The sequence below is a fragment of the Balearica regulorum genome, chromosome 2 (genome assembly GCF_011004875.1).
Source record: "Balearica regulorum gibbericeps isolate bBalReg1 chromosome 2, bBalReg1.pri, whole genome shotgun sequence".
In the NCBI taxonomy this organism is placed as follows: domain Eukaryota; kingdom Metazoa; phylum Chordata; class Aves; order Gruiformes; family Gruidae; genus Balearica; species Balearica regulorum.
In genome coordinates this window covers 110,867,081-110,892,126 of record NC_046185.1, presented here as the reverse complement: position 1 = coordinate 110,892,126, position 25,046 = coordinate 110,867,081, and the positions used below count along the sequence as shown (strand labels likewise).

Below are 25,046 nucleotides of genomic sequence, written 5' to 3'. Positions count from 1 at the left end.
TCTTGCCAATAGGACAGTTTTTATGAGGGTAGCACATAAACAACAGCCTACTGAAATTAGATCTGTGCGTTCTTCCTGAATAGCAGTTTATAGAGCCACTTTGTTGTATCTTTCCTGTAATAGAGACTCCTGGGTACGTTTATTTTTAAAAGACAAAAATGGTGTGATTTTGTCTTATGCTCAGGAGTCTACACCTGAAAAATTTCTGAATAATGATAATCACAGCACAGTCATAGGTAAGCAGATACATGTCACTTTGTATGAACAGCGGAGTAATAGAGGTGGATTATACAAAGCTAGACCCAAAATCCCTGTAGTGTGGAGCATGCAACACTGGGGGCTCAAACAATTGAAGCTAGGACAGAGGAGACTGGCCCACTTGCTATGAGGATTTGTTACTACCTATTAGTAGTTATTAGTGTCCTAATTTACCGTATTACTTTAGTCATTGTTGGAGGCAGGTTGCTGCTCAATCAAATTATCAAGCAAAGGAAATAAAATTGAAAGTCAATAGTAGAGAGTATCTGCAGATCAGAAATAACACCAGAACAAAGAGTTAATGATATAATAAATTCTAATAATCAGCTCTCCTGTTATAAAGGAGGTAACTCCAGCCTTGAATGTTTAACCCTTGTGAAGCAATAGCAGTCTATCACACCATTTGGAATAAAATTACAAAGTCATCTAATCTGTTTTTCAAATATTAGTTACAACTACAAACACTGAAATACATTATTTATTGTTACAGACTTAAGGTTATTTGAGTGTTCTAACTGTGCATTTCTCAATCTTGACAAGTTTGGATTTTTGGCTTAAATTTAATCTTGATTAGAAGTTTTCTGGGTGTTCTACTGCTTAGTTTTGAGCTATTACAGTTTCCTTGCAGAGGTTTGTGCCTGGAATTGTTGATATGTACTGGTCAGCCTTAATTCTGTCTCCAGGTACTTTTTTCTTTCTTGCCTTGGAAGCATTATAATAATCTGAAAGGTGAGATTTTAAAATGTCCTATCTTGCATTTCCTCAAAAGAAGTCTTTTAACAGTCTGTTCACATGTGTTTGTGCATGTTTTAGAGCAGGGCAATGAAAAAGGTATCAGAAAATTGGAAGAAATTATGCAACTGGGATTAAAGAAACATATCTGTTTAGGCCTCATTTGGTTTTAAACTGTTAGTTGTCTAAAAACTGAGGTGCCTTACGGAAAACCATAGGCAGTTGTGATACTAAGCAAATACTGTGAGCAGATGCGGCTTACAGCTTAAGGAAATACACTGTCTGTAGGTTGCCGAGTAGCAGACCAGCTTGATGGCTGTAGTGTCGCTATTGTGTATTGGACGGGCAACTCCTGGAACAGGCATTTTTTTCTGATACAGCACAAGAAATAAGAGACGTTGTTTGCATGGAGCAGCAGAATAAACGGTACCATGTATTGATGCTGTAAGTACAAATTAGATCTGCCAGGTCTTACCTTTTATCTTCGTTATGTGTCTTAATTCTTTGCTGACAGGGCAGGTATAGTATCAGGAGAAACTACCTAAATTTATCTAAAAAGCATTGATGCTTAGGGAAGGGCTCACGCTGATGCGGGAGCACTGGGTTTTGACTCTGGGTTGCACAGTTTACCTGCTCTCTACGCTTCCAGCAGTATTCAAAAGCAGGAGATGGGTGCTGGAGGCAGCAGCAGGTGGAGAAGGGTGGTCAGGTATGAGAGGTGAACAGGATGTACACTTGTGCACCGGGTTTCACAGGGAGCTGCTGACAGAGATGGTACATTGTGCTCCATGCTTCCTGAAGCTCTAGGTGAGAGGGTACTTTTATGTTTCTTCTTCGGGTTTGACTTTCTCTCTCTCTCTCTCTCTCTCTCTCTCTCTCTTTGCCTTTCCTTGTCTTGTTTCTTTTTCACAGCTTTCTTTTCAGTCTCATGTAGACAACCCTAGACTTTAGGCCCTCTCCTCTGTCCCACTCTGAGCAGTGAATTCTCTTCTAATCTCAGCCGTCTCCTCCCCTCAACTTCAACATCGATGCCATTGCTTACTCAATTCCAGGACTGCAAGCCCTCATATAAACTGCCTTTATTATCTCTCTGTTTTGGCTTACCGTTGTAATTTCTTGTCCTATTTTTTTCATATGCCTCTCCCAGTTTCCCCATTGTATTCAATCAGTTCTCCCCTCCATTGACTCCCTATCTCTACTTTGATGCCTTCCATCTTCACTTCCAGAGATCACCGTTGCTACTTTAATTCAAGATGGTCCCATAGTGATCTGATTATAGCACAGTATCATATGTTTGTTTATTCCACTTCTGACCCCTCTCTAGGGAAAACTTTATGACTCATAACTTAATTGCTTTGTGCTCTGATTTGGTTCACTTGGTTCCCACCCACTTACCAAAGACCTTTTCTGGTTTTTGACACCTCTCATTTTTTATACACAATGTTTGCCCAAAAGAGCAACAACAGCTTTTTTAATAATAGATTGAGTTGATCACAAAGGACTCCGGTTTTAAGACTGGCATTACTTCCCTGAGAGCTTGTTCAGTGCTGAGAAATGCTTAGCTAATGCCTAGTCACCTCAGCTATTTAATTGAAACAAAAAGTATCATGGGAGTAAATCCCAACTAGATAGTGGAAGTGCCTCAGGTGTATCACACACTCTATCAAACACCATCTGATGCTTTCTGCCTCCTCCAAAGAATATCATTAAGTCATTCCTTGAAATACCCATTAGTATGATTGGGTTGTTTCTTTGGAGGTTTTTTGTGTGGTTGGGGGGGGACCGTGTTTAGGTTTGGTTTGGTGGGGGTTTTTTTTAGTTTAACAAGGGAAACTGCTTAATCCTGACAGTGCTTCTTTTTGTATTTGAGAGAATAAATCCACCTTTTAGTGAAAGCTAAGCCTCTGAGACCAGACTAGCGTTAGTAAGTGAGGAGCAGAGGATTATAAGAGCAAGTGAACTTTTGAGAAGAGATTTAGGGCAATTTTGACAGCTCTGAAGGAATGAGGAAGATGAGCAGAAATTGAAGTATTTTAAAGGGAAAGAGTATCAAATAAACCAACAGGAGCAATAATACTGACAGGAAAGAAGAATCGGTGGATGATGGAAACTAGAACATGTCTTAGAAGCTTTCAACCTTCAATACTTCCAGCTGCAATTTATCAGCAGACCTGACTAGTTTTTATCTCCTCTCATTTCAGTTTAGTAAGGAGGTAGGGTGTTTTCAAGGGCTGGGTGATTGTGGAGGTGGTATAGAATATTGCCAAGAAGAGTAATGTTCAGCTGGTAAATTCATTTTCCAGTTAATTTGCAAAACTGATTTGGTAACTGAGATAACTCAGGCCTTTGATAGAGAAATCATTTTCTGCGGACTGGATTTTTTTTCTTGTGAGAGGGATGAAGCTCTATGGCAGAGTTGTTTTCTGGCAAAACTCAAACTTTTCAGAGTTTTCCTCTGAATGAGAAGTGGTGTCTGTTGTGTCCGGGGATGAGCTACATTCCGGCTCCTCTCCGTTCCTGGTGAGCATCCCTGCTATGTGGCCCACAGATATGCTTGTGGGCTGCGGTGCAAGAAGCAAAACAGAATCACCTCTCCTGTTCCCTTGCTCTGATTACCCTACCTTGCCCTGCCTTGGGGACTTGCTTTGGGGCAGCTGTATTTTCTGCACCTGCGATGGTTGCAGCAGTGAGTCTGAGCATACAACTGGGAACTGTCTTATATCAATCCAGTGGAAAGCTGTAATGCAGCCATGGTATAATGGAGATACCAAGCCTGCTGTAAAGGGAATACAATGCTATTTTGTTCTTGATCCATGAAAATTGCTGAGTAGTTTGGCAATTGTCATGGGCATGAGTATTTCTGAGCATCTTTAGACATCTCATCTCTTGGAAGATTTACCAGTCTAACTGCCATTTATGCTAATTGAAAGGAGAATTTAATCTCATTATTTCCTGACTTTAACATTATAACTTCATTACCTGATCCAGTGAGCTACCACTCATAATTACTGAGCTGAAAATAACAATGCCAACCTATTTATTTATAACTGGGAATTAACTGGACAACACCTGCTCCTGACCTGTGCACTGTGCCATGTAGCTGGGGCAGCTAGACAGAGTTAAATGGTCTCCTTTATTCCATAACAAGCTAATCTACAAGACTACAATGCAAACAACCCTTATAACTACATATTACGTATGAATGCCAGCTGGATAATATTCAGGTTAATTTATACCACTGCCTTGCCTATACTTACAGTGCTTTCTGTTCATCTGCAGAGGCAGTGGCACCAAGCCAGTGAATGTCTGCATCTGTTTTGGAAACGTCTCAGAGGTGATTCAGGAATACAAGAACAATCTTCAGATGGATTAAAATGTTAGGATTCTGAAGTGAAAAACATGGTACCAACGATATTATTTGGAAAGAATTGGCTCCCAGCCAAAAAAAGCCCAACTAGGGCCTAAGTGGCATTTTTGCACATATATATCGTATGTAATTTTGCAAGCTTTTTACTTGTTAAAGTTTTATCTGTCCATTCACAATAGCCATTTTCCTAATATTTTCAATCTGAAAAAGATCTGGGAAAAAGTTGGGGGGGAGGAAATAAAAAAAAAAAAAAAAGTTGTTCCCATGGTGTTTTTAGAGCTCAAGCTGTGAAGGCTCCCATAAGACTTTTTGCTATTAGATCTGCTCTCTTAATGAAACCTTTAACATTCATTAATCACCACCTCAAATATTGCCTGATGAATGGCTCCACCTCTGCCGCTGTTTTGGACTGGGTGTGACGCTTGCATCTCTCTGAGTTGCCGCCTTGCCAGCTTGCATCTGTATGTGGGCAGTGTGATTGAAAATTAAATTAGAAATAGTAGTTGTGTGAAACTGAGAGGAATCTTCAATACCCGCATGGTTCTTTCCAAATACATGTTCAATCATCTTAGTAATCCTTTGTCCTTGAAAGCAATACTAATATCCAGAATACCTACATAAGTATATATTCTTTCTTTCTCCTGTTCTCTAATACTTTTAGTTTAAATAGGTTCTTTTAAACCATAGTTTCCCAAGGTAGAATATCAGTTACCATGTACTTGTCAACCTACGGTGAGATTTCCTGCTGTGAGGTCTGAACGTTGTAACGCTGGCTAATACTTCAGGTTATGTTTTATTAACTGCATGAGTTAATAAAAATTAAAAAAAAAAAGACCAAAAAAAAAGTTTTGCTTTATTCTAGTTCTCAATGTTCCATGCAAACTGTAGCTAAAAATCTCCAGGGGAGAGGAAAATTAAGATTTGAATAATTGGTGAGAACTGCATGTTTTAGCTATTGTGATATCCTCAGCTTTTGCTGTCTTCTCAGTGCGTAAATGAGTTAGCTGCTGAGCTGTTAAAAGTCCTATAGAGAAAATTACAATGTGAAAATTCAATCTGGACTTGCAGTTTTTCAGTCCCACAAGCTCATCCAGCTTTTTTGCTGCCGAAAGGAAACAACTGCTGCTCCCAGGTGCAACAACAGGGTCGCTTGCTCAGCTGCACTGACACCTCAAGTAAATCTCTTGATTTGCAGAAGTTCATTTGGGGCATAGTTGTGAATTAAACCCCAGGATGGGCCACACAGCCCCTCATGGAGGTGCTGAAGGAATCTGTAACCTGTTCCACTTCTTGTGGAGTGCTGTAAAGTAAAAGGGAGGCATGGATGTATCTGCGCATATAGTGGGAGAGGAGTGTATTTGCACTGTCTGGGCAGAAAAGTGCACCTGGCCATCAGATGAAGAACGAGCTGTGGGGATGGAAAATATGATGGCAGATTAACTGTGCTGGCACTGTGCTTCTTGTCGATGGACTGCATGTCCCTGATGCCTCCTCAGGGAGGAGTGCTGAGAAGCCACCTGGAAATGAGACGTGCTGGAACTACTTGGGAACATAAGCTCTTTGTTTTTCATTTCCCAAGTCACAGTTGAAAGTTGGGAAGGCTTTACACTCCTAAAACTATTTTGTCTTTCAAAAAACAAATCAGGATTTCTTTTTCCTCCTGTATATCTGTAGGCATCAGGGTAAGTAATTCCGGTGTGCATTTTTGAGGGTCTCCACTGCTTTTCACCTGGGGTGCTGCATGGTTGTTTTTTGGCCCATCACAGCATCATAATCTGTGGGCCAAGGTCCCAGCTCTTAACATTGTGTAATCTTTTGTCACAGCTGCACTGATTTTGCTTATTTTGTTACTGTGTTAAAACGGCAATGCAATTTGTATTGTCATTCCTTTACTATTTTCTTACATAGGCACTGTAGTTACAGTAGAGCAGAATTGTGGCTTTGCAGGCAAAGGTTGGTGTTTTCCCTGGGCCTCAGTAGCAGCTGCAAACCAAGAGAAGCACCTTCAAGTATATTATGGAGCAGCTGAAAATTTCCATGCTATTATCCAGTTAAAACTGCAAGATGTGAATGCTGCTTTTATTTAAATAGGCATTTTTCAGATCCCACAAACATACCTTTTACATACATACAGTGCATACCTGCTGTGTCCTGGCTGTATGCAGGCACATACCAACCTACTTCACATCCTGGTTTACTATGGAAGAAAACTCCTGCCTGTGGGATGTGCTACAGCAAGCCACCAGGCAAGTAAGTGAGTGGGATTATGATGCATACTAGCAATTCATATCCATTTGCAGTTACAGACCAACAGAGAAGCTGACTGAAAGTATCTTTCCTTCTTGCAGCAGACAAGAAGGTGGGTTGTAAGGGAATGATTGAACAAGCAGGTTATTTTGCTTCTTCTATACCTTGATACATTTATCAAAATAGGTTTCCCTCACAATGTATTTATCTGAATATCAATACATGTGGCAAAAAGCAGTGCTGTGAGTCCAAAATCATGGTCTTGCTTCCTCACCTAATCCAAATCTTTGGAAGTTGGTGGAAATACACTACGATGATGTCTTGTGGTAATATGTTGTTTCTGAAAAATGTTTTAATGTAGTAACTGCCAGAGCAGATAATCTGTGTAGATCTACGTCCTTGCTCTGACCAAAGCCAGAACAAATTCACTCACTGAAACCTGTCAGTGAGCAACTATGCAATCTGGTCATCCTAAGGAAGTTTCTCACTTTCTCTGCACACTAGCGTCTGGTATGTCTGAACAGGGAGCGATTCTCTGTCCCTACTTTTCTTCTTTGTAATGTAGCTAAAAGATGCCAATCAGGTACTCTCAGGTATGTCTGTCATAACTGCTGCTCAGAAGAGGTTGGGGTTTTAACTGTTTTAAGTTGCAGGAACCAAACTCTAAATTTTGCTCTGGGAAAGGGGAAGATTGGAGGCAGGAGGTATCCTGTTGTGCCAACCAACCTGGGACAAAGCACTCGCAATTTAACTGCTTGCCAGCCTTGTACCTGTGAGCTTCAACCGATTGTGCAGCTTCTCCCTGGCAGTTCTTCTAATCTAAAAAAATTCTCTTTTTTTAGCTGAAACAAAGATCTGCTTCAAATACTACCATGGCGTGAGCGGGGCGCTACGAGCCACAACTCCGAGTGTCACAGTGAAAAACAATGCGGCTCCCGTAAGTTACGCTGGCCTTTGATTTCTCACATGTTTGTTCCCTGCTGTCACTGAGTGATGCCTTGCTTACCCTGCTGGCTTTATATGCTTTTATATGAAAACTGAACATAATATATACTTTTCAGTGCACTGTGGTACAAAGAAATGGGTAATCTTTCAGTTAACATGTGGGTTGGAATGCCAAGGGAATGTAGATTCAGCTTTCAAACTATCACAAATAGCTTCTCTGATCTGGGGCAAGTCCCATGTCCTAGCTGTATCCCATTCTGTAAAGTTATCTTCTCTCTGCTGGATGTTGTGAGACTTGGGTGATACCTCTAGAAGATTTGGCATTCTTTGGCTGTAAATACAATAAATGCCCAGGAAAGGACTAAGGTTTTCCTATTTTAAGTGCTTTTTTCAAAATGAAGGCATGAGCATTTTCACATCAGTGCTTCTGAGTGCCAGGAACTGTGACACGCTCTCATCAGCACTAAGAAGTGGGAATTCAGGTCCTGATCCATCAAAGTACCGAGGATCATTTTTGACAGATTGAGGCTTCATTGACAGCAATTTTGATTTGCTAGAGCTTAGCAAGCGATGTGGCTCAAATGGCTCTAAAAAGCAATATATCTTACATGGTTTTGGAAAATTTGGTCACCCTGAGAGTGAAATAATTTTTAGAAGACTGCAGGGAGACCTGCTTACCTCCAAAGCTTGTCTGGCCTTGCTGACAGAGTTTCATTGCTTGCCAGGCTCATCTTGGCAGAGGTCTGCGTGAGCTGAGGAGCTTTAGTCCAACCAGCATTAGAAAAAGACTAGCTCAGATGTTGTTTAATCTGGAAGATGGTTTCAAGAAAGATCTGTCTTACCTGTGGGTGTATGTAGGTTTCAGTGGACATCACTGAAGCTTAAATTTTGAAAGTTTGTGATTTGGGGGGTTTTGTTTGGTTGTTTTTTTAAACGGTCCCAAGTTGATACTTCTAAAAACACTGAAAAGTCTCACATGCTGTGTGTTGATCGTGTCTGGTTGCACCAGGGTCTGGAAAGATTTTTATTCTTTTTTCCCCACACTTAACACATGTAGAGACTTTTGATGTTTTTTCTTTGCCTTGTTTGATGTATACAATAGCTGCGAACTGGATGCTGGGTAGGGGCTGATGCCGTGTCTGTTAGAAATAAGAGATCCGTGTCTCAATAGGCCTTTCTCACATGCTCACGGTGAAGCCATTTGCCAGCTTGGAAGCCAGGAGAGTTTCCTTCAGCTGTCTTCAGAGGAACATTATGATGTGGCCTTGCATGTCTTCATTTTGTGGGATGCTGAAAAGTTCTTTTTAGCCTGTAGTGAGTGGTGTCTTGTTGACTTAGGACTTGCTGTTCATTTCCTGGTTATCATAAATTTGGAGGGACAATCAATGTCATTGGTTTAGTCCCAGTTTTCTCTGAAAAGTAAGCCAGCCAACCAAGGTAATAAATACCAGTAGGCTAAGAGATTACAATAATTTTTTTTTTTCACAGTTCACATCCATGTCTTAGACCTGAGATTGAAACAATTAAGCAATTTTTTCAGGTCTAGTGTGGAAGAGTTACTTTATCATTATTAAGTATCGGCTGTATGTTTTAAGTTAATAGAAGAATGTGTGAGGACCTATGCCTTTGTAATATGCAAATATGTAATCTCTCCAAGTTCTTCAGTTGAGCCCTATATATATACACACACATGGGGAAATAAAGTGCCTTAAGCAGCCATTCACTTTCAGATGAGCAGGACTCATGTTCAAAAGAAAGTATTCTTCATGCAGTACTCATGGTCTTCGTAGAGATCAGATGAGAAGAAGAAACACCTATTATGACCTTCAGCTGAGTATACTGTACATGGATGAAAAATAAAATATGATAAAAAGTGGTATCAGATAACAGTTTTCAGTTTGAGGGCCAAACCAATGTCCTTGGAAATCGCATTTTCTTCATATCATCTAATTTTTACTGCTTTTCTGCATTACAGAATAGTCTGGGTGGTTTTGCCAGTTTCTTTTGCAGATCAGAGAGGCCAGCAGTGTTCTAGGTGCAGCAGGTTTCTCTATTGTCTTCATTGTTTGCTGCATGACATAAATATTTGGTGTATTGTAATGCAAATACTAAGCAGTGAAGACAACAAAAGCAAAGGAATAGCAGCAAAGGTTAACCTGAATAACCCCCCCATATGAGTGCAAGAGGAAAAAAAAATGATAAAGACTTGAAAAGTCCTTTATTGTTTAGAGAAAAATAATGGGCTGGTTCTTGTCTGTGTAAAGGCTTTCAGCTAAGTATGATCCTCCACACTCCAGTCCCAGATGAAACCATCAGATGGCTTTCTCCATCTGCCTCTCTGCAGTACATGTCCAACCTTTAGTAATAAAATTGTTGAATGTTTTGCAGCATCCTGCACCATTGGCACGTTGTGTTATCCTCACTGCTCAGATGGGGAAGGGGATAACAAGGGATTTTCCCAGCCCTAGCCTTTTCCTGGTTTCTTGTGTGCCTCTGTGCTGGCTGCTGCTAGGTCATGGGTAACACCATGCAAAATACAGGCGTTATACTTAAAACTGCAAACACATAGCCACTCACCTTTTCACTGTGATTTCACCAATTTCACTAATGGTGAATTCCAGACTTGTGGGTTGCTTGGTGGTTGTTTGTTTTGTTTTTTTTTTTTTCTTTTAGTAAAAGGAGAGAGGGAGAAAGTGTTCAAGAAATCTCAAAGTAAACTGCCATATCTATTTTAAAACATATTTTTTCTAAATAATGGCTTTGGAACAATGATCAGAAAATTCTTGTTCAAAAGAAGCAGCAGATATTCTGGTTTGTACTTTGCTATGCTCATCCATCATTAGCCAGAGAGTAAATGCACAGCTTTCGTATACATGTTGCTGGGTCCCTCCCCATCCCTTTGCAGCAACTCCACAGTGAAGTATACTGAGTCGGCAGCCTCATCTCTTTTTCCTGTGTCTTGAATCGTAATTTGAGCACGGCTGAGCAGGGAAGTGATGGATTGTTTTATTTTCCCCTTTTCCTGCGTGTGATAAGTTAAGGGCCGTGACAGTCTAGCACCAGGCCTATAACTCCTCTGAGGTCCCTGAGACTTCTTACCCTAGTGAGACTTGACACACGGGGCCCTCTGTGATCGAATTGGATGCATCAAATTCCTCAGTTGTTTTCATCGCTCCAGTGATTCAGAGCACTGCCCCAGGGTCCCAGGCATGCCATTTCTCACAGTACCAGCGAAAGCCGTGGTCCTCCAACCAGTGCGGCCTGGGTACAGAGAGGGGGTCTGCTCAGAGGGAACCTTCTCCAGATCCTGGGGCAGGTTCCTGCACATCCTTTCTGCTGGAAGAGGGAATCTTGTGGTCTGTGCTTGGAAATTTACCCTTTTTTGTAGTTGGTAGTTTTAGCAGTGGCTGTGGGATCTTAGTGTGTTAGAAATAATAGATTTGCAGGGAGAAAAATCTCAATAGGGATCATGCTGTGGGTATAGGGGCTAAAGTACTTTGAAAAGCTGGTTGCCTTGAACCAAAGGGAGTTTTTCCTATTGTAGTGATGGTGTCACAACTTCACCCTGAAGCTTAGGCTGTCAGTAGGGACACAGAGGGAACGAGGCTTTGTGTACTTGACACAAGCAAACCTTATCGTTTGGCACAGCTTGGTAAAAAGATCAGGAGCAGGTGTCCTTCAGGAAGCAGCATTTGGGGACAGGTGACCTTCTTGGGACAGTGTTTTCACTGCTAGCACAGACTCATCTCCAGCTGATGCCAGAGCCACCCAAGCAGATTCTGTCTGAGCCTCCGGCCACGTGGTACCTCCCGCGGTGGGGGCAGCAGCTGGCATATGGGCTGCTTGGTGCGTGTCCCATCCTGTCTGTCAATGAGACCTATAAACACTGATAACCAGCAGTATCCTAACACCACAATTTATGAACAAAACAAAAAAACACCAAAAACCCCTTTGCAGTCTGCCTGACTGCGGTTCACTGCAATTGAAAAGGGAAAAGAAGCTGGAAGTAGTCATGCTGGGGGCTGTAAGCGGTTGCCATTCTTGTTCACGCGCTACTGAGACCGTCTTTAACTGGCAGTTAAAAGGAATCCTGCTTCCAAAGGGGAAAAAAAAGTTGCTGTGTTAGTTGGATGTCTTTGTATAGCACCAATGGTGCTTTAGGCTGAGTAGCATCTCGTGTTTCTTATATTATGAATGTTCTGCTCCATTTGAGTTTATCTCCTTACGCTGTAACCCACTTATTAGAGCTGCCTCGCCTGCTGATTAGGATGCCCTGCAGTTCGTTTGTTGGTGAAAAGTCCTGTCACATTTTATCGCCTGTGAATCGTGAAGCTTGAATATCTGGGAATGAAGGGCTGTGCAATTTGGCCAATTCATACGTGGCAGGGAGCGTAAATGTGAATTTGGAGCAGCAGATAAGCCTGGGGGTAATGGCAGTGAAACAGAGCACCTGCAATTCTGGAAAAAAAAAGGAACATGCTGGCTGGCTTCTCTTTTTCTGGACTAGTGGTATCCTGAAACCTGTGTTGCCTATGCACAGTAGTTCATACTACTAAAGCATAAGCATTACCATGGTATGGATGAGCAAACAGTTTTCTCAGTAGAAAAGAACATTTTTACAACATCTGGAACATTCCTTTTTTTGTTACTCCTTCATTTATTCATAATGTTGTCACCACTAATTCATCTTTACATCGGACATTGTGGTAGAAAACCGATAGAAGTTACAGCAATTAATTCTAGCAATAGGAAAATGTTATCTTGCTAGCGTGAAAATGATTTAACCTGAATGTGGCTCTTTTGCAGTAAAATAAAGCTGGCATGAGAACAGCATACAGAATGAAAAAGAAGAACCTTTTCCCCTAAGAGTCAATAGCCTAAAAAGATAAATTGGATACATCACAATTAAAAGGCAGTAAGTGGAGAATCAATGTTTTAGCCTCAGGACAAATGTCTTCCTTCACTAAATTGGGAGCATTTACTCGCTGTGTATTAGATGCAAGGAACCACGGCTGATCAAACCTCTGGAGCTTTCGTGTCACAGTTCCTGTCTCATAGATCATGGTGGCACTCATCAAATACACTTAGCATCATGGGGAAAGCTATGTAAATTGGAGCTAATTATTGAGAGAGACCTTCTCTGTGTTGTGTTTCTGTGGAAATGCTGCCTCAGCTGGGTTTCCCACAGCAGGAATTACTGCTTGATAAGCTGCTGCCATTCGGTGGTGACTGATCATTCCTGAGGACTTCCTGCTGTAAATATTTGCATTACGTGTGGTCACGTCAGAGCGTGGGCTGCCGAGGAGTGTTTGATAATGAAGCATTCTGCTTCATTTCCATGTATTTGCTGCAAGTCTGGATTTTATGAGAGAGTGCATGTACAAGCAGTTGTGTATCTCATTCTTTCCAAAGGTTGCATTTAAAAATCCCAGCTGTGTGTTCTTTTTCACTTCATGTCTTATTCTGTGATAGGTGAGTTTTAAAACTGTCTGTGTTTCTGGGGCATTGCTATGTAATAAATTTAACAGTCTGATTTTGAAAATGTAAGAATAATTATACTGTAAAAAACAGAGGATAAAGAGGGAGCAGAAACTTCTAGTGGCTTCTGCACTGATCAGCAATGGAGATTAAAAAAAAAAAAAAGATTTATAGAAAACACAACATCAGGCTGCTGCTGCAATTAATCATGGCAAAGAATGCAAGCCAGGTACATCGTTAGCAAGTGTAAGTGGTGTACCTGGAAGGGCTCAGCATTTCCAGGGAGGGAAGTGACACTTCTCTGGAAGCTATGGCTGTGCTTAGGTGACTGGGTATTTGTCAGGAGTGAGCAAGAGAATCCCCTTTCCTTATCCTGAGATGAGAAGTAGCCAGAGCTCCCCCAACTTGCAGCTGCCTTCGAATGCAAGGTAAGGAGTAGCATTATTAGTACCACCTATATTCTACCCATCTCTGTATACATCTTCTCCCATTACCTGCCAAGGAGATGGAGTTGTTCAGGAATTAAAGTCAAGGCAAAATGAGCAGAGGAAATGACTGGAAATATTCACTCAGCTGGAAGGAAGCATAGGCTCCAGCAGTCAAATACAAAGTGCCCTCTGCCAGGGTATAGTCCATTTCCAATGTAAAAGGGCATCTAACAGAAAACATATATACTAAGAAACAATTGCTGAAAGAGAGTGGATTCCACTGATTTACCATTTAAGGTGAATAATTCTGAAAAAAATAGCTGATCCATAAACCGTGAGAGGAAGGTGATCTGTGTAGGTGTTGTGGTTTAGTCCCAGCCAGCAACTAAGCACCACGCAGCTGCTCGCTCGCTCCCTGCCAGCGGGATGTGGGAGAGAATTGGAAGAGTGAAAGTGAGAAAACTCGTGGGTTGAGATAAAGACAGTTTAATAGGTAAAGCAAAAGCCGCATGCACAAGTAAAGCAAACCAAAGAATTCATTCACCACTTCCATCTCCAAGAAAGCAGGGCTCCATCATGCCTAACAGTGACTTGGGAAGACAAATGCCATCACTCCGAACATCCTTCCCTTCCTCCTCCTCCTCCCAGCTTTATATGCTGAGCATCATGCCATATGGTATAGAATATCCCTTTGGTCAGTTGGGGTCAGCTGTCCCGCCTGTGTCCCCTCCCAACTTCTTGTGCACCTCCAGCCTCCTTACTGGTGGGGTGGTGTGAGAAGCAGAAAAGGCCTTGGCTCTGTGTAAGCACTGCTCAGAAAACATCTCTGTATTATCAACACTGTTTTCAGCACAAATTCAAAACACAGCCCCATACTAGCTACTATGAACAAAGTTAACTCTATCCCAGCCAAAACCAGCACAGTGGGCTTCTGATCGATCAGAAATATCTGCCCATTTTTGGTTTTCTCCTGATGTAGTATTTCTTTCACAATAGCAGCAATGGTGTCTACATCCTGGCTGCCTGATGCGCTCATACATTGCCACTGGTGTAGGCTAACATCATAAAGTGGCATAACAGGAGAACGTAAGTCTTTGAATTTAAAGAAACTATTACATTGACTGGGGAGTTGCTTCAGCATTGTAACAGAAAGTTCTGTATGTCACTGGTTTTCTGTAAGTGTGCAAGTAACAATTTGGTCACTTGTGTACATAATTACATTATGGTGTCTGGAGTTAAGGTATAATACCTTAGAGGTAGTACCTCTTAGTGGGGAATTGGCAAAGATTTTACTATGTGCATAGGAAATAGTAGCATTTTCATGTTACAAAGTTCTGTATGCATTCATTGTACACTTGTTTTAAAGTGTTCTAGAGAGGTAAAGTTAAAAAAAGAGAGCAAGGAAAGGATTAGGAGTAATACAGAAAGGTTTTCATTAATACTTTATTGTTTTCAACACTTTATGTTGTAGTATTACCTAAGGCCTTAATCTAAGATTGGGGTCCAGGGCAGTATGTATGGGCTGAATGGATGAACTAGCTATTACACGAGCTATGAGTGTTCAGAGGGAAGGTTGGGTTTCCTGGCAGAATTTGACCTCCCCAGCTGCAAAATACAAGGGAATGATTTTTAGAGTGAGAACAACCCTTAGCATATTTGTTACAGCTGAAAAATGTCATTAATTCTTTTTTTTCATTTCCGTTTTGCTTTGTTATAAAACCATGGTAGTGTTTTACAGCCTGATTTGGCGATACTCGGTTATGCTCAAGCATACTTACTCACATGAGCAACCTCCTAATAGTTGCGCAGTTGAGCCCGTAGTTCAGTGTAATTACATTTTTGGTTATGCTTTTCTATATCCTAATTAGAACTGATTCAAAGAATTTGAAGGTTAATGACATGTCCAAATTATTTCTTATTGCCACCTCAGTAACACAGGCATTTTTTCAGTATCCAGATACATAAAGACTATTGTATTTACACTGCAATTACCCTGTCATGTAGCAAGCACTCCATTTGTATGAATTAGTGGAGTCGGAAAGCATAACCAGGGTGTAATTGGTCTCTGACTGCAGCATAACTATAGTCAGTGTGTTATAAATAATAACCTTTTCCTTCCTTTTATTTCCCCTACTCACATTTTAAATTGGGATGGTTGGCAAGACATTTTCTTTAAATATTAAGAAAACTCATTTGCATCAAAGGCCTCTTCTGAGTGCACTCCAATAATACTGGCTTTTACAGTCCCAATTCAGTAAAGGTGCGGAGTACATGCTGAAACCCCACTGACTTTACTGGAAACGTTTAACAATTTTCTTCCAAATTGGCAGAATCTTTCAAAACAGAACAGAACTAGTAAGTAGAGTCACTTCAGGCAGCGTTTTCATTATGATAGATTTCAGATATGTCAATAGCTAAAGTGACAAATGATCCAGTTCCGTGCGTCTGGTGGCTTTTTTCCCTGTCTTGGTATTGACTTTTTCAGCTTGGTGTGATTCAAACTCCTATCACCACCCTTTCATAGATTTACACCACTTACAAGAGGTAAGTGCTCAGAATTTATTATCTAACAAGCACAAATTGAACAGAGGAAGTACAAACAATTTTCTTTGTGAACATCAGCATTGATTTCCTGAGCAGCAGCCCGTAACTCTCAACATACAGGTATGTTCTTTTTTATTGTTCCAACCCAGGAGGAATATCTCTGCTTTCCAACACACAGCTGTTTGCATATTTAAATGTTACTTAATTTGCAGTCTTCATAATTTCCTGATCCATCCGCATGAAAGACGGAGGTGTAGTGTATTTGATCATCGTAATGGAATTTCAAATACAAACACCTAAAATTAGGCTTGGTGCCAAAATGGATTGGAAAAGACTTTATGCAAGAAATGTACCCAAAATACTCTTCAGTGCTTTTTCTGCACTAAATTGCCTGCATATTTCACACACAACTTCAAGGACTGCACATCTAGGAGAGAAGGGAAAAGAGCCACCTGTGTGGTGTGAATGTGATGCGGGGCAGCATGGCTTAGCACAGCATTTCTCTCAAATGCGGTACTTGTCACCGAGGAGAATATTCAGCTTTGAAACAATTGACATAGAGTGCTGTCTCAAGCAGCGACTCTGCACATGTTGCTGATGCATTGAAAGCCAGTGCCCTTTTGCATCCTGTGGTGAATCCAGGTAATATACTTTAGTATGAAAGAACTAGTTCTGTATATCAAATGTATCCCTGGCAGGGATGAAGCAGAGAAAGGCGGTGTGCCTATACAGGCAGGGTGGCTGGGGCACCTGTCCTGTTCAGTGCACTGATGAGTGGAACGTGAGTGATCTGAAGTGGAAGTTGCGGAGGTCCTGATGTTGTCATCTTTAGGTCTCATTTACCAGTGCAAGCCATGCGTAAGCGCCTGGTAACTGCACATGTAACGCACTGCTGTAGCCATAGCTGCAATAGATTTAAACAGGGAAGAGATGACATAAGAAAAAGCTGGCATCTGTTAAATTATTAAGCAAAATAATTCTTTAAGTGTTCATCTATCAGACTTTTTCCTACTGTGTGCTAGCTTGAATGTGCAATTGTGCAGTCAGAAAAGCAGAGCAGGGACAGAAGAAAAGGTAGGGTTAAGGACACCATTTGCACATGTCCCATTAAAATGTTGTCAAGTTCTTGTCCTCTCGTGGACTCTAATTAAGCAGCGCTATTCTGGAGCTGCTGAGCCATCCCTAGGTATCACTGGCCACAGCCTACTCTTCACTTTGCAGATCAGTTGTAGCAATTTTGGGCTTCTCCCTTTTGCCCTAGTTTCTTTGCACAGGGTGTTTCAAAGAAAACACTTGAGTCAAATTTAACTTTACTGGGCATCTGGTCCTATATGAACTTCCAAATGTAGATTTAGAGTGGTTTAATTAGCAGACTTGCAGTGCAGCACAGAGTTGAACTGAAGAAATAAAAAGCATGACAGATGGGAACTGGAGTGATTTTATTTTAGCAACACCAAGATGATCATTACACAAACCATTTATTTGTTAATGGGTTCAATACATGTCTGGTATTTCCCAGCCACTTGCTTTCTGAATGTCTCTTGTTATGGTCACATAATAGCCATACTAATAGTCTGCACATCATATTACTCCCTTCTGTAGTTTAGTAAATTATGGAAAGATTAGCGACTGTTCAGCACACTGCACTAGTATAATCATCTATGCTTTGGCCTTTTACATTCTTACTACCTCCCACATCTGGTCAGATACATGAAAAAAAAACAGTGCAGTTCCTGAAATTATGCAGTGGCTCTGAGGGCAGATACTTTAGTTTTGTTGAAGGAGAAAGGAAGTAAGAATTTAGATCTGTGGAGTGCACATCAGAGGTGAAGGTGATAGACTTCTGAATGAAGCACCTCCTGCTTCCTTCTTGGAGTTACCTACTGCGATACGGAATGAATCTGATTGTGGGTGAACCCTAGATAAACTACTAGAGGTAGTTTAGGCAACGTGACACACCTTTCCAATGTGTATCAGTTCAGAAGTTGCAAAAATATTTGCTTTGATGTTGCTTTACAAAATAGATTATTTCTGCCCTTTCCCCCTGCATTTATCAGTTTGATTTATTACTGCCAGTTTTGCACACATTGACCTAAGTTTCACTGGGTGCTCTAGAGGCCTGCTAATGAATTGAAAAAGAGAACATTGTGTTCTAGCCATTTTTTGTCTGTTCGACTATTAGTGAAAGCAGCATTTATACTTGGCACAATCTTGATTTTTAAAAAATACACTTTTCAATCAGGAAAAAAAGGAAAGGAATGCTGCCAGGGTGAATCCTCTCCAGTATCCAGCTAGTCCAACACCCAGGATGGTGGAAGCTACAAGAATTCTGCAGTGCATGGGCATGAAACCCTTTCGGTCAAAGCGGGTGGCTGCAGTACTGCCTGATGAGGCATAAAGAGGAAGGTGCCAGGGTTTGGTTCTGTGCTCCATTATGTTTCCAGGACTGCTTATCCACATCACGACTTTACTGGCTGTAACGTTTTCGCCAGCTGCCCCTTCTTGGTGTGCAGTGGATAGGCATAGGGGGCTAGCTGCTGGAAAAACCTGTGGCCCTGTTGCAAGTGTGGTGCTTGATGACTGCAAGTCATTGCAGCAGGCAAATAATTTCGGGCTTATAAATTGTACACTTTCTGTGTCCCCACAGTAACAATTTTTTCCCTTTAATTAGGCCTTGCAAGAAAAAAAATCCTTGCTTTCATCAGTTTTGACTTTACTATTGTTCAATTTTGTTGTCTTCTCCGATGTTGCAGGCATAGTGAAGACGGAGATAAGAAGCTCTTGATCTCTCATCTGTGTACGAGTTAGCATTGCTTATAGCTTCACCGTGTTTCCTTTTACTGAAGTTCTTCTAAGGTGCTTTAAAAGGATGTATATCAGGTGATGCATGATTATGATCTGCATCTTCTCTAGCACCATTTTTAATAGAAAATGAGATTCTTCTTGAAGGCATAAGCAAGCATTTTCAGGACCTCTGATATCCTCCGGTACTCACGAGTTGAGGATGTTCTTTGTGTGTTTACGTAACAATATAGGAAGAGTGGAAATTTGAGTGTGGATGACAACCACATGGTCTTGTGTAGAATTGCAACTGAGGTAGAAGACTTTTGAAGCAGGAATGGTGTTAATTAGCTAAGAAATCTGAATCAGTTGGGTTGACATGTACCAATTGCTGTATCTGTTGGACTCCATGACCCAGGGAGTAAATTTCCAGTCCAGTTTCTTGGAGGTCATTGCATTTTCATCAAGATAAGAAGCCTGTGTTCTGGTGGTCATTAAAATAATACTGATACTTTTTCAAGACTAGCTGAGTTAATGCATGAATTTTAATTGTTCAGATTCTAATTTGGGTGATTACGATTCATCTTTAGTATGTGAAATTTCAAATTAGGTTTTTTTTTCATGTCTTATCTGGCTTTGTTATATAAAGATGTCCAACAGCAGTGCTATGTTTCATCTCAGATGTGGCTGGCAATGTGTTATCTTTCAGGTATATGCTAAGTATTAATGTTTTCTGAAAGGGTTAGAAATTCCAAATGAAAGTTGTTGTCATAATCTTTAATCTGCTATTAATTCCTATTAGTTGGTGAGACAAAGCAGAGGACTTAAGAGCAAGTATTAGCCAGGCTGAAGAGTTCAGTGGCCAGGTTTCTAACTGACCTGTCCATCCAGGAAAATTAGCATACTAAGCCATGGTCATTAGGTTAGAATAAAGAAGACATTACTCATATTGAGGAAGGAAAGCAAACGTTAGAGAGACAACTGTTTGTGTGGATAAACCTTTCAAACAAGTTGAATAAATTTGAAAAGGTGTTCAGGGAAAAACATTAACTCACTGCTTATTCGAAGCAATTAATAAAATCCCAAATGACTCTTTTAGACCTTACAATGAACAAAGCAAAATAAGGAGGTGGAGCCAGGGCAGTGAAGGAGGAATTTGTTTAGCAAAACACTTGATAGCTCTGTGGTGATATGAAAATTGGACATGAGGAAAACTTGGTAAATACAGCAGAATTCCCAGCTTATGGCTTCATTTTAAAAATATCTGTGATGTTTGTAAGAGTGATTTCTAAAACAATGTTAGGATGTCAGAGACTTTTTTTATTTCTTGAAGATTCTGTATCTGCTGCTGGGTCTCAGACACACTGCCAAGTGAAAAGGGAAAAGGAAGCTTAATCTGCAGGGAGAGATGCTTATAAAGGCGTGGCTACAGCTTTTAAGTCTATTGGTGTAGATCACGGTAATCTGAAAGCCAGATCCACTGAAGTAATAGAGATCTTCCCACCTATTCAGTGGGTCTTTCTCTCAAAGCCTAGGTGAACTATTGCATAAATACAGGCTAGATACAATTTGCTTGCCATTTGCATTGTGTTTCTTTTCCTGGCCACTTTATTTTGTGATAAGGCATGACACTTTGGACAGCTGCTTTGGAGTGTAATGCAAATAACTTGTAAGAGTTAAGTAAAATTTGGGGTTTTTTTGCAGAAAAGAGTGGAGACTTATCTGGGGTTTCTGTCTGGGGACTTTTGATGCACTGAGCAAGCTGCCCTGTGCTCTGTGTTGCAGTCAGAACTGTAGCCTGCAGATTTACAGATGTGAGGGAAATGTTTAGGACACACAGATGAGAAATGAACTGAATGTATCAGGGGTGAATTTACTGTGCAAATGCAAAGTATAATTTTACAAAGCTTTGATGCATAGTTGAGAACACTGAGAAATTCTTGGGTAGATGTACAGATTGTAAAGTCTCTGAACCACCCACAAATTAAACACAAGTTTTATTGGAATCACATATTCCTAAGCTAAAGGGTGCTGTGTTCCCTGTAGCCAGCTGGAAAGCTGACACAGTGAGAGGAAAGCAGGGAAACAGGTACAAGTCCTCATATCTGCACATCTGTATCACTTGTATCTGAATACAAGCTGAGGTATGAACTTCAGCTGAGGTGGGTAATTGCATGCCTGGTCTCTCACTCTGCATCTTTCAGCAAACTTCAGCAACTAGCATTCCCTAACGTGGCTGTTTCAAGCACTGGGAGGACTTTTTACCTCAGAGCAGCAGCAAGACAAACAGCCAGACATGCAGAGGGAAAGAAAGAGGGTGTAAAACTTGCCCAAGCCAGATCTGGAGCCTGTGCTGAACCTCTCTATGCGCAATCCTGCAATGAAGTTTCATCTCTACTGGAGCTGATAGATGCAATTGACTTTAGTCCCACCTGAATTTTCAGTAGCCATGGATTTTCCAGCAGCCAGTGTAAAGGAGAAAAATAACTTTTCTTGAAATATCTTCCTTTTGTTTCCTTGTCTGCTTTCCTTAGTCCTCGGAAGAAGGGATTATGGTAGGAAGCTTTAGGGAGGGAACAACATTATTGTAATTTCACAATGCATGACCCTTTATAAAAGTAACCAGTACTTAAAATCTGCCCTGAAATAAACCATACCCTCAGATAACCTATATAAAATCAGCAGACATGACGGTGGAGATGACTCTGAGGTGAACTTGCACACGTTTGTAACTTGTGGATTTGTAGGTCATGTTGATTGTTTGTGGCATAACTCACAGGTTATTTCAGTGGAAATACTTGATGTAGGTGAAAGAGAAGAGCTGGTGGGGATTGAAAGCTAAACAGCCTTTCAACAACCCAGCACACATCAGTGCCGGCAGGTATCTGCCCTTCGAGTGGAGTGTGCCTGTATGTGCTCGCGTGTGAATGTGTTTGTACAGGCATGCAAGCCCTGTCGTGATCATGTCACCCTTTCCACCTAGCTGCTTTTTTTTTTTTTGCTTCCCATGTTTTCTACTATTACTTGTCATTTGTGTATTTCCCATTTTTTCTGCTAATGATTCAGCTTTTCGGTTTGTTTTATCTGAATCTTGAGTATGGCTTGGATTGCCTGTATTTAACTTCTTACAAAACCCAGGTGATCCAAAAATATAGCTATAATGTTATGTTGGGAAAGGTTATGATCAGAGGCAGCTAAAAAAAGAAAGAAGCAGACAATTTATATTCATCAAGAGGCAGACTTAATGCTTCACAGTTATCTTTTAGGTTTATGTTTCCTGGTTTCTAAGCCCTCGACAGGATAATCATGTTCCCTTAATGTAGTTTTGCTGATGGAATACAGTTATATAATATTGCATACTTTTCTAAATCATTTTTGCTATAATTATTACTTGTATGAAAGATTAAGAATGTAAGATGTTCAAGTGGGGAAATTTATGTAGGTCAGTATGTTATATATCAGCAGATGGGCATAGGAATGTTTTTAATAGAATTTTGAACCCTTTGTTCATTTTTAATCCTTAACTCTCTTGAGTCTTTTCCACTTCCATTAAATATCTGAGGGTTTTTTCCAGCTAGCTAGCTGAGTTCTCAAACATGTTTCTATTCATACTGAACGCACACAGCCTCTCCCCACTCAGTATCTCCAATTTAAAAGCAGGCTCAAATTCTTACATCTGTAAAGTCTGATGGAAAGCAACTAAATTGTTCCTACACAATTCCCTTTTTAACTCAACTGGTATGATTTGTATTTACACTGAAGTCCTTTTTTTCCTTTATGGTGAACATAAAGGCGGGATTTGAACTGAAGGGCTCGGGGGTCGGGGTCCAAATGGCTCATGCCATCGCATCCAACTGGGGAATAAGCCAGGCCAACCAGAACAGCGACAAATGTTCTTTAGCTGTCTTCCAAGATGAGAACCAGAAGGCCAGCCTCCTCAAGGGTGTGTATGGCCATGGTGGATCCTCTTGCACCCCTCCAGGGAAACCTCTATGCTCAATTACCTCTCTGAAATGCCTGTATACCAACACCTGCAGCATGGGGAATAAACAGGAAGAACTGGAGAACCTGTGTGTGGTCGCAGAGCCGTGATCTCATTGCAATTATAAAGACAGGGTGGGATAGGTTGCATGAATGCTGTCATGGATGGCTGTGTACTTTTTAGGAAAGACAGGCCAGCAAGGCGAAGTGCTGGAGTTGCTCTTTATGTGAGAGAGCAACTGGAATGTATTGAGCTCTGCCTAGGGGTGGATGAGTGGCGAACTTGAGGGTAAGAATTAATGGACAGGATAATATGGGTGACACTGTTGTGGGTGTTTATTAGAGGCCACCTGATCAGGAAGAGGAAGTTGATGAGGCCTTCTATAGACAGCTGGAAGTAGCCTTATCATCACAGGCCCTGGTTCTCATGGGGGACTTCAGCCACTCTGTTATGTGTTGGAAAGGCAACATAGCTAGGCACACGCAGTCTGGGAGGTTCCTGCAGAGCATTGATGATAATATTTTGACACAGGTAATGGAGGACCCCATGAGGAGTGGGGTGCTACTGGACCTTGTACTAACAAACAACGGACTGATTGGGGGTGTGAAGGTTGGGGGCAGCCTTGGCTGCAGTGACCATGAGATGGTGGAGTTTGGGATCCTGCATGGAAGGAGCAGGGTAATAAGTAGGATTACAACCCTGAACTTCAGGAGACCTAACTTTGGTCTCTTCAGAAACCTACTTGGAAGAATCCCATGGGCTAGGGCTCTAGAAAAGGAGGCAGGAGACCTGCATGGATGAGCAAGGAGCTTCTGGAATAAGTCAAATGGAAGAAGGAAGTCTAGAGAGAGGAAGACTTTCCCCTGGTTGAGGAGGATAGAGTTAGAAATCATTTAGGCAAACTCCACATGCACAAATCCATGGGTCCTGATGGGATCCAGCCACGAGTACTGAGGGAGCTGGCAGATGTTATTGCTAAGCTACTCTCCATCATCTTTGAAAGGTCATGGAGAACAGGAGAGATGCCTGAGGACTGGAGAAAAGCCAGTGTCACTCTGGTCTTCAAAAAGGGCAAGAAGGAGGACCCAGGAAGCTATAGGCCTGTCAGCCTCACCTCCATCCCTGGAAAGGCGATGGAACAGCTCATTCTGGGGGTCATCAAGAAGCATGTGGTGGAAAAGAAGGTTATCAGGAATGGTCATCTGATGTCATGACTGGCTGGGTACATGAGGGGAGAGCAATGGATATTCTCTACCTTGACTTCAGCAAGGCTTTTGACACTGTCTCCCATAACGTTCTCATAGGCAAACTTAGGAAGCGTGCGTTAGATGAGTGGACAGTGAGGTGGATTGACAACTGGCTGAATGGCAGGGCTCAGAGGGTTGTGATAAACAGTGCAGAGTCTAGTTGGAAGCCTGTGGCTAGTGGTGTGCCCCAGGGGTCAGTAGTGGGTCCAGCCTGGATGAAGGAACAGAGTGTACCCTCAGCAAGTTTGCTGATGATACAAAACTGGGAGAAGTGGCTGACACACCAGAAGGATGTGCTGCTGTTCAGCGAGACCTGGACAGGCGAGAGAGTTGGGTGGAGAGGAACCTAATGAAGTTCAGTAAGAGCAAGTGTAGGGTCCTGCACCTAGGGAGCACCAGTACAGGTTAGGAGTTGACCTGCTGGAAAGCAATCTGCAGAGAAGGACCTGGGATTCCTAGTGGACAACAAGTTCTCCATGAGCCAGAAGTGTGCCCTTGTGGTCAAGAAGGCCAGTGGTATCCTGGGGTGCATTAAGAAGACCGTGGCCAGTAGGTTGAGGGAGGTTATCCTCCTTATCCTCCCCCCTACTCTGATCTAGTGAGGCCACATCTGGAGTTCTGTGTCCAGTTCAAGAAAGACAGGGAAAGAGTACAGTGCATGGCTACAAAGATGATTAGGGGGCTGGAGCATCTCTCTTATGAGGAAAGGCTGAGAGCTGAGTCTGTTTAGCCTGGAGAAGAGAAGGCCGAGAGGGGATCTCATCAACACATCTCTAAAGAGCAGGTGTCAAGAGGATAGAGCCAGACTCTTTCAGTTGTGCCCAGCGACAGGACAAGGGCCACGAAGCTGATCAGAGGGCTGGAGCACCTCTCCTGCGAGGACAGGCTGAGAGAGTTGGGATTGTTCAGCCTGGAGAAGAGAAGGCTCCGGGGAGATCTAATTGCGGCCTTCCAGTACCTGAAGGGGGCCTACAGGAAAGATGGTGAGGGACTGTTTATGAGGGAGTGTAGTGACAGGACAAGGGGTAATGGGTTTA

General features: G+C 41.7%; 1 protein-coding gene across 5 annotated transcripts in view; it reads left to right on the top strand.

Moving 5' to 3' along the window:
* Positions 1-25,046, top strand: part of HECW1 (HECT, C2 and WW domain containing E3 ubiquitin protein ligase 1) — a 273,833-nt gene that overhangs the window by 129,788 nt on the left and 118,999 nt on the right. For all 5 annotated transcript variants that reach the window (XM_075745311.1, XM_075745310.1, XM_075745307.1 and 2 more), the window contains one exon: positions 7,447-7,541. In XM_075745311.1, the coding sequence (XP_075601426.1) occupies positions 7,447-7,541 (95 nt within the window). The remainder of the gene's footprint in view (positions 1-7,446; positions 7,542-25,046) is intronic.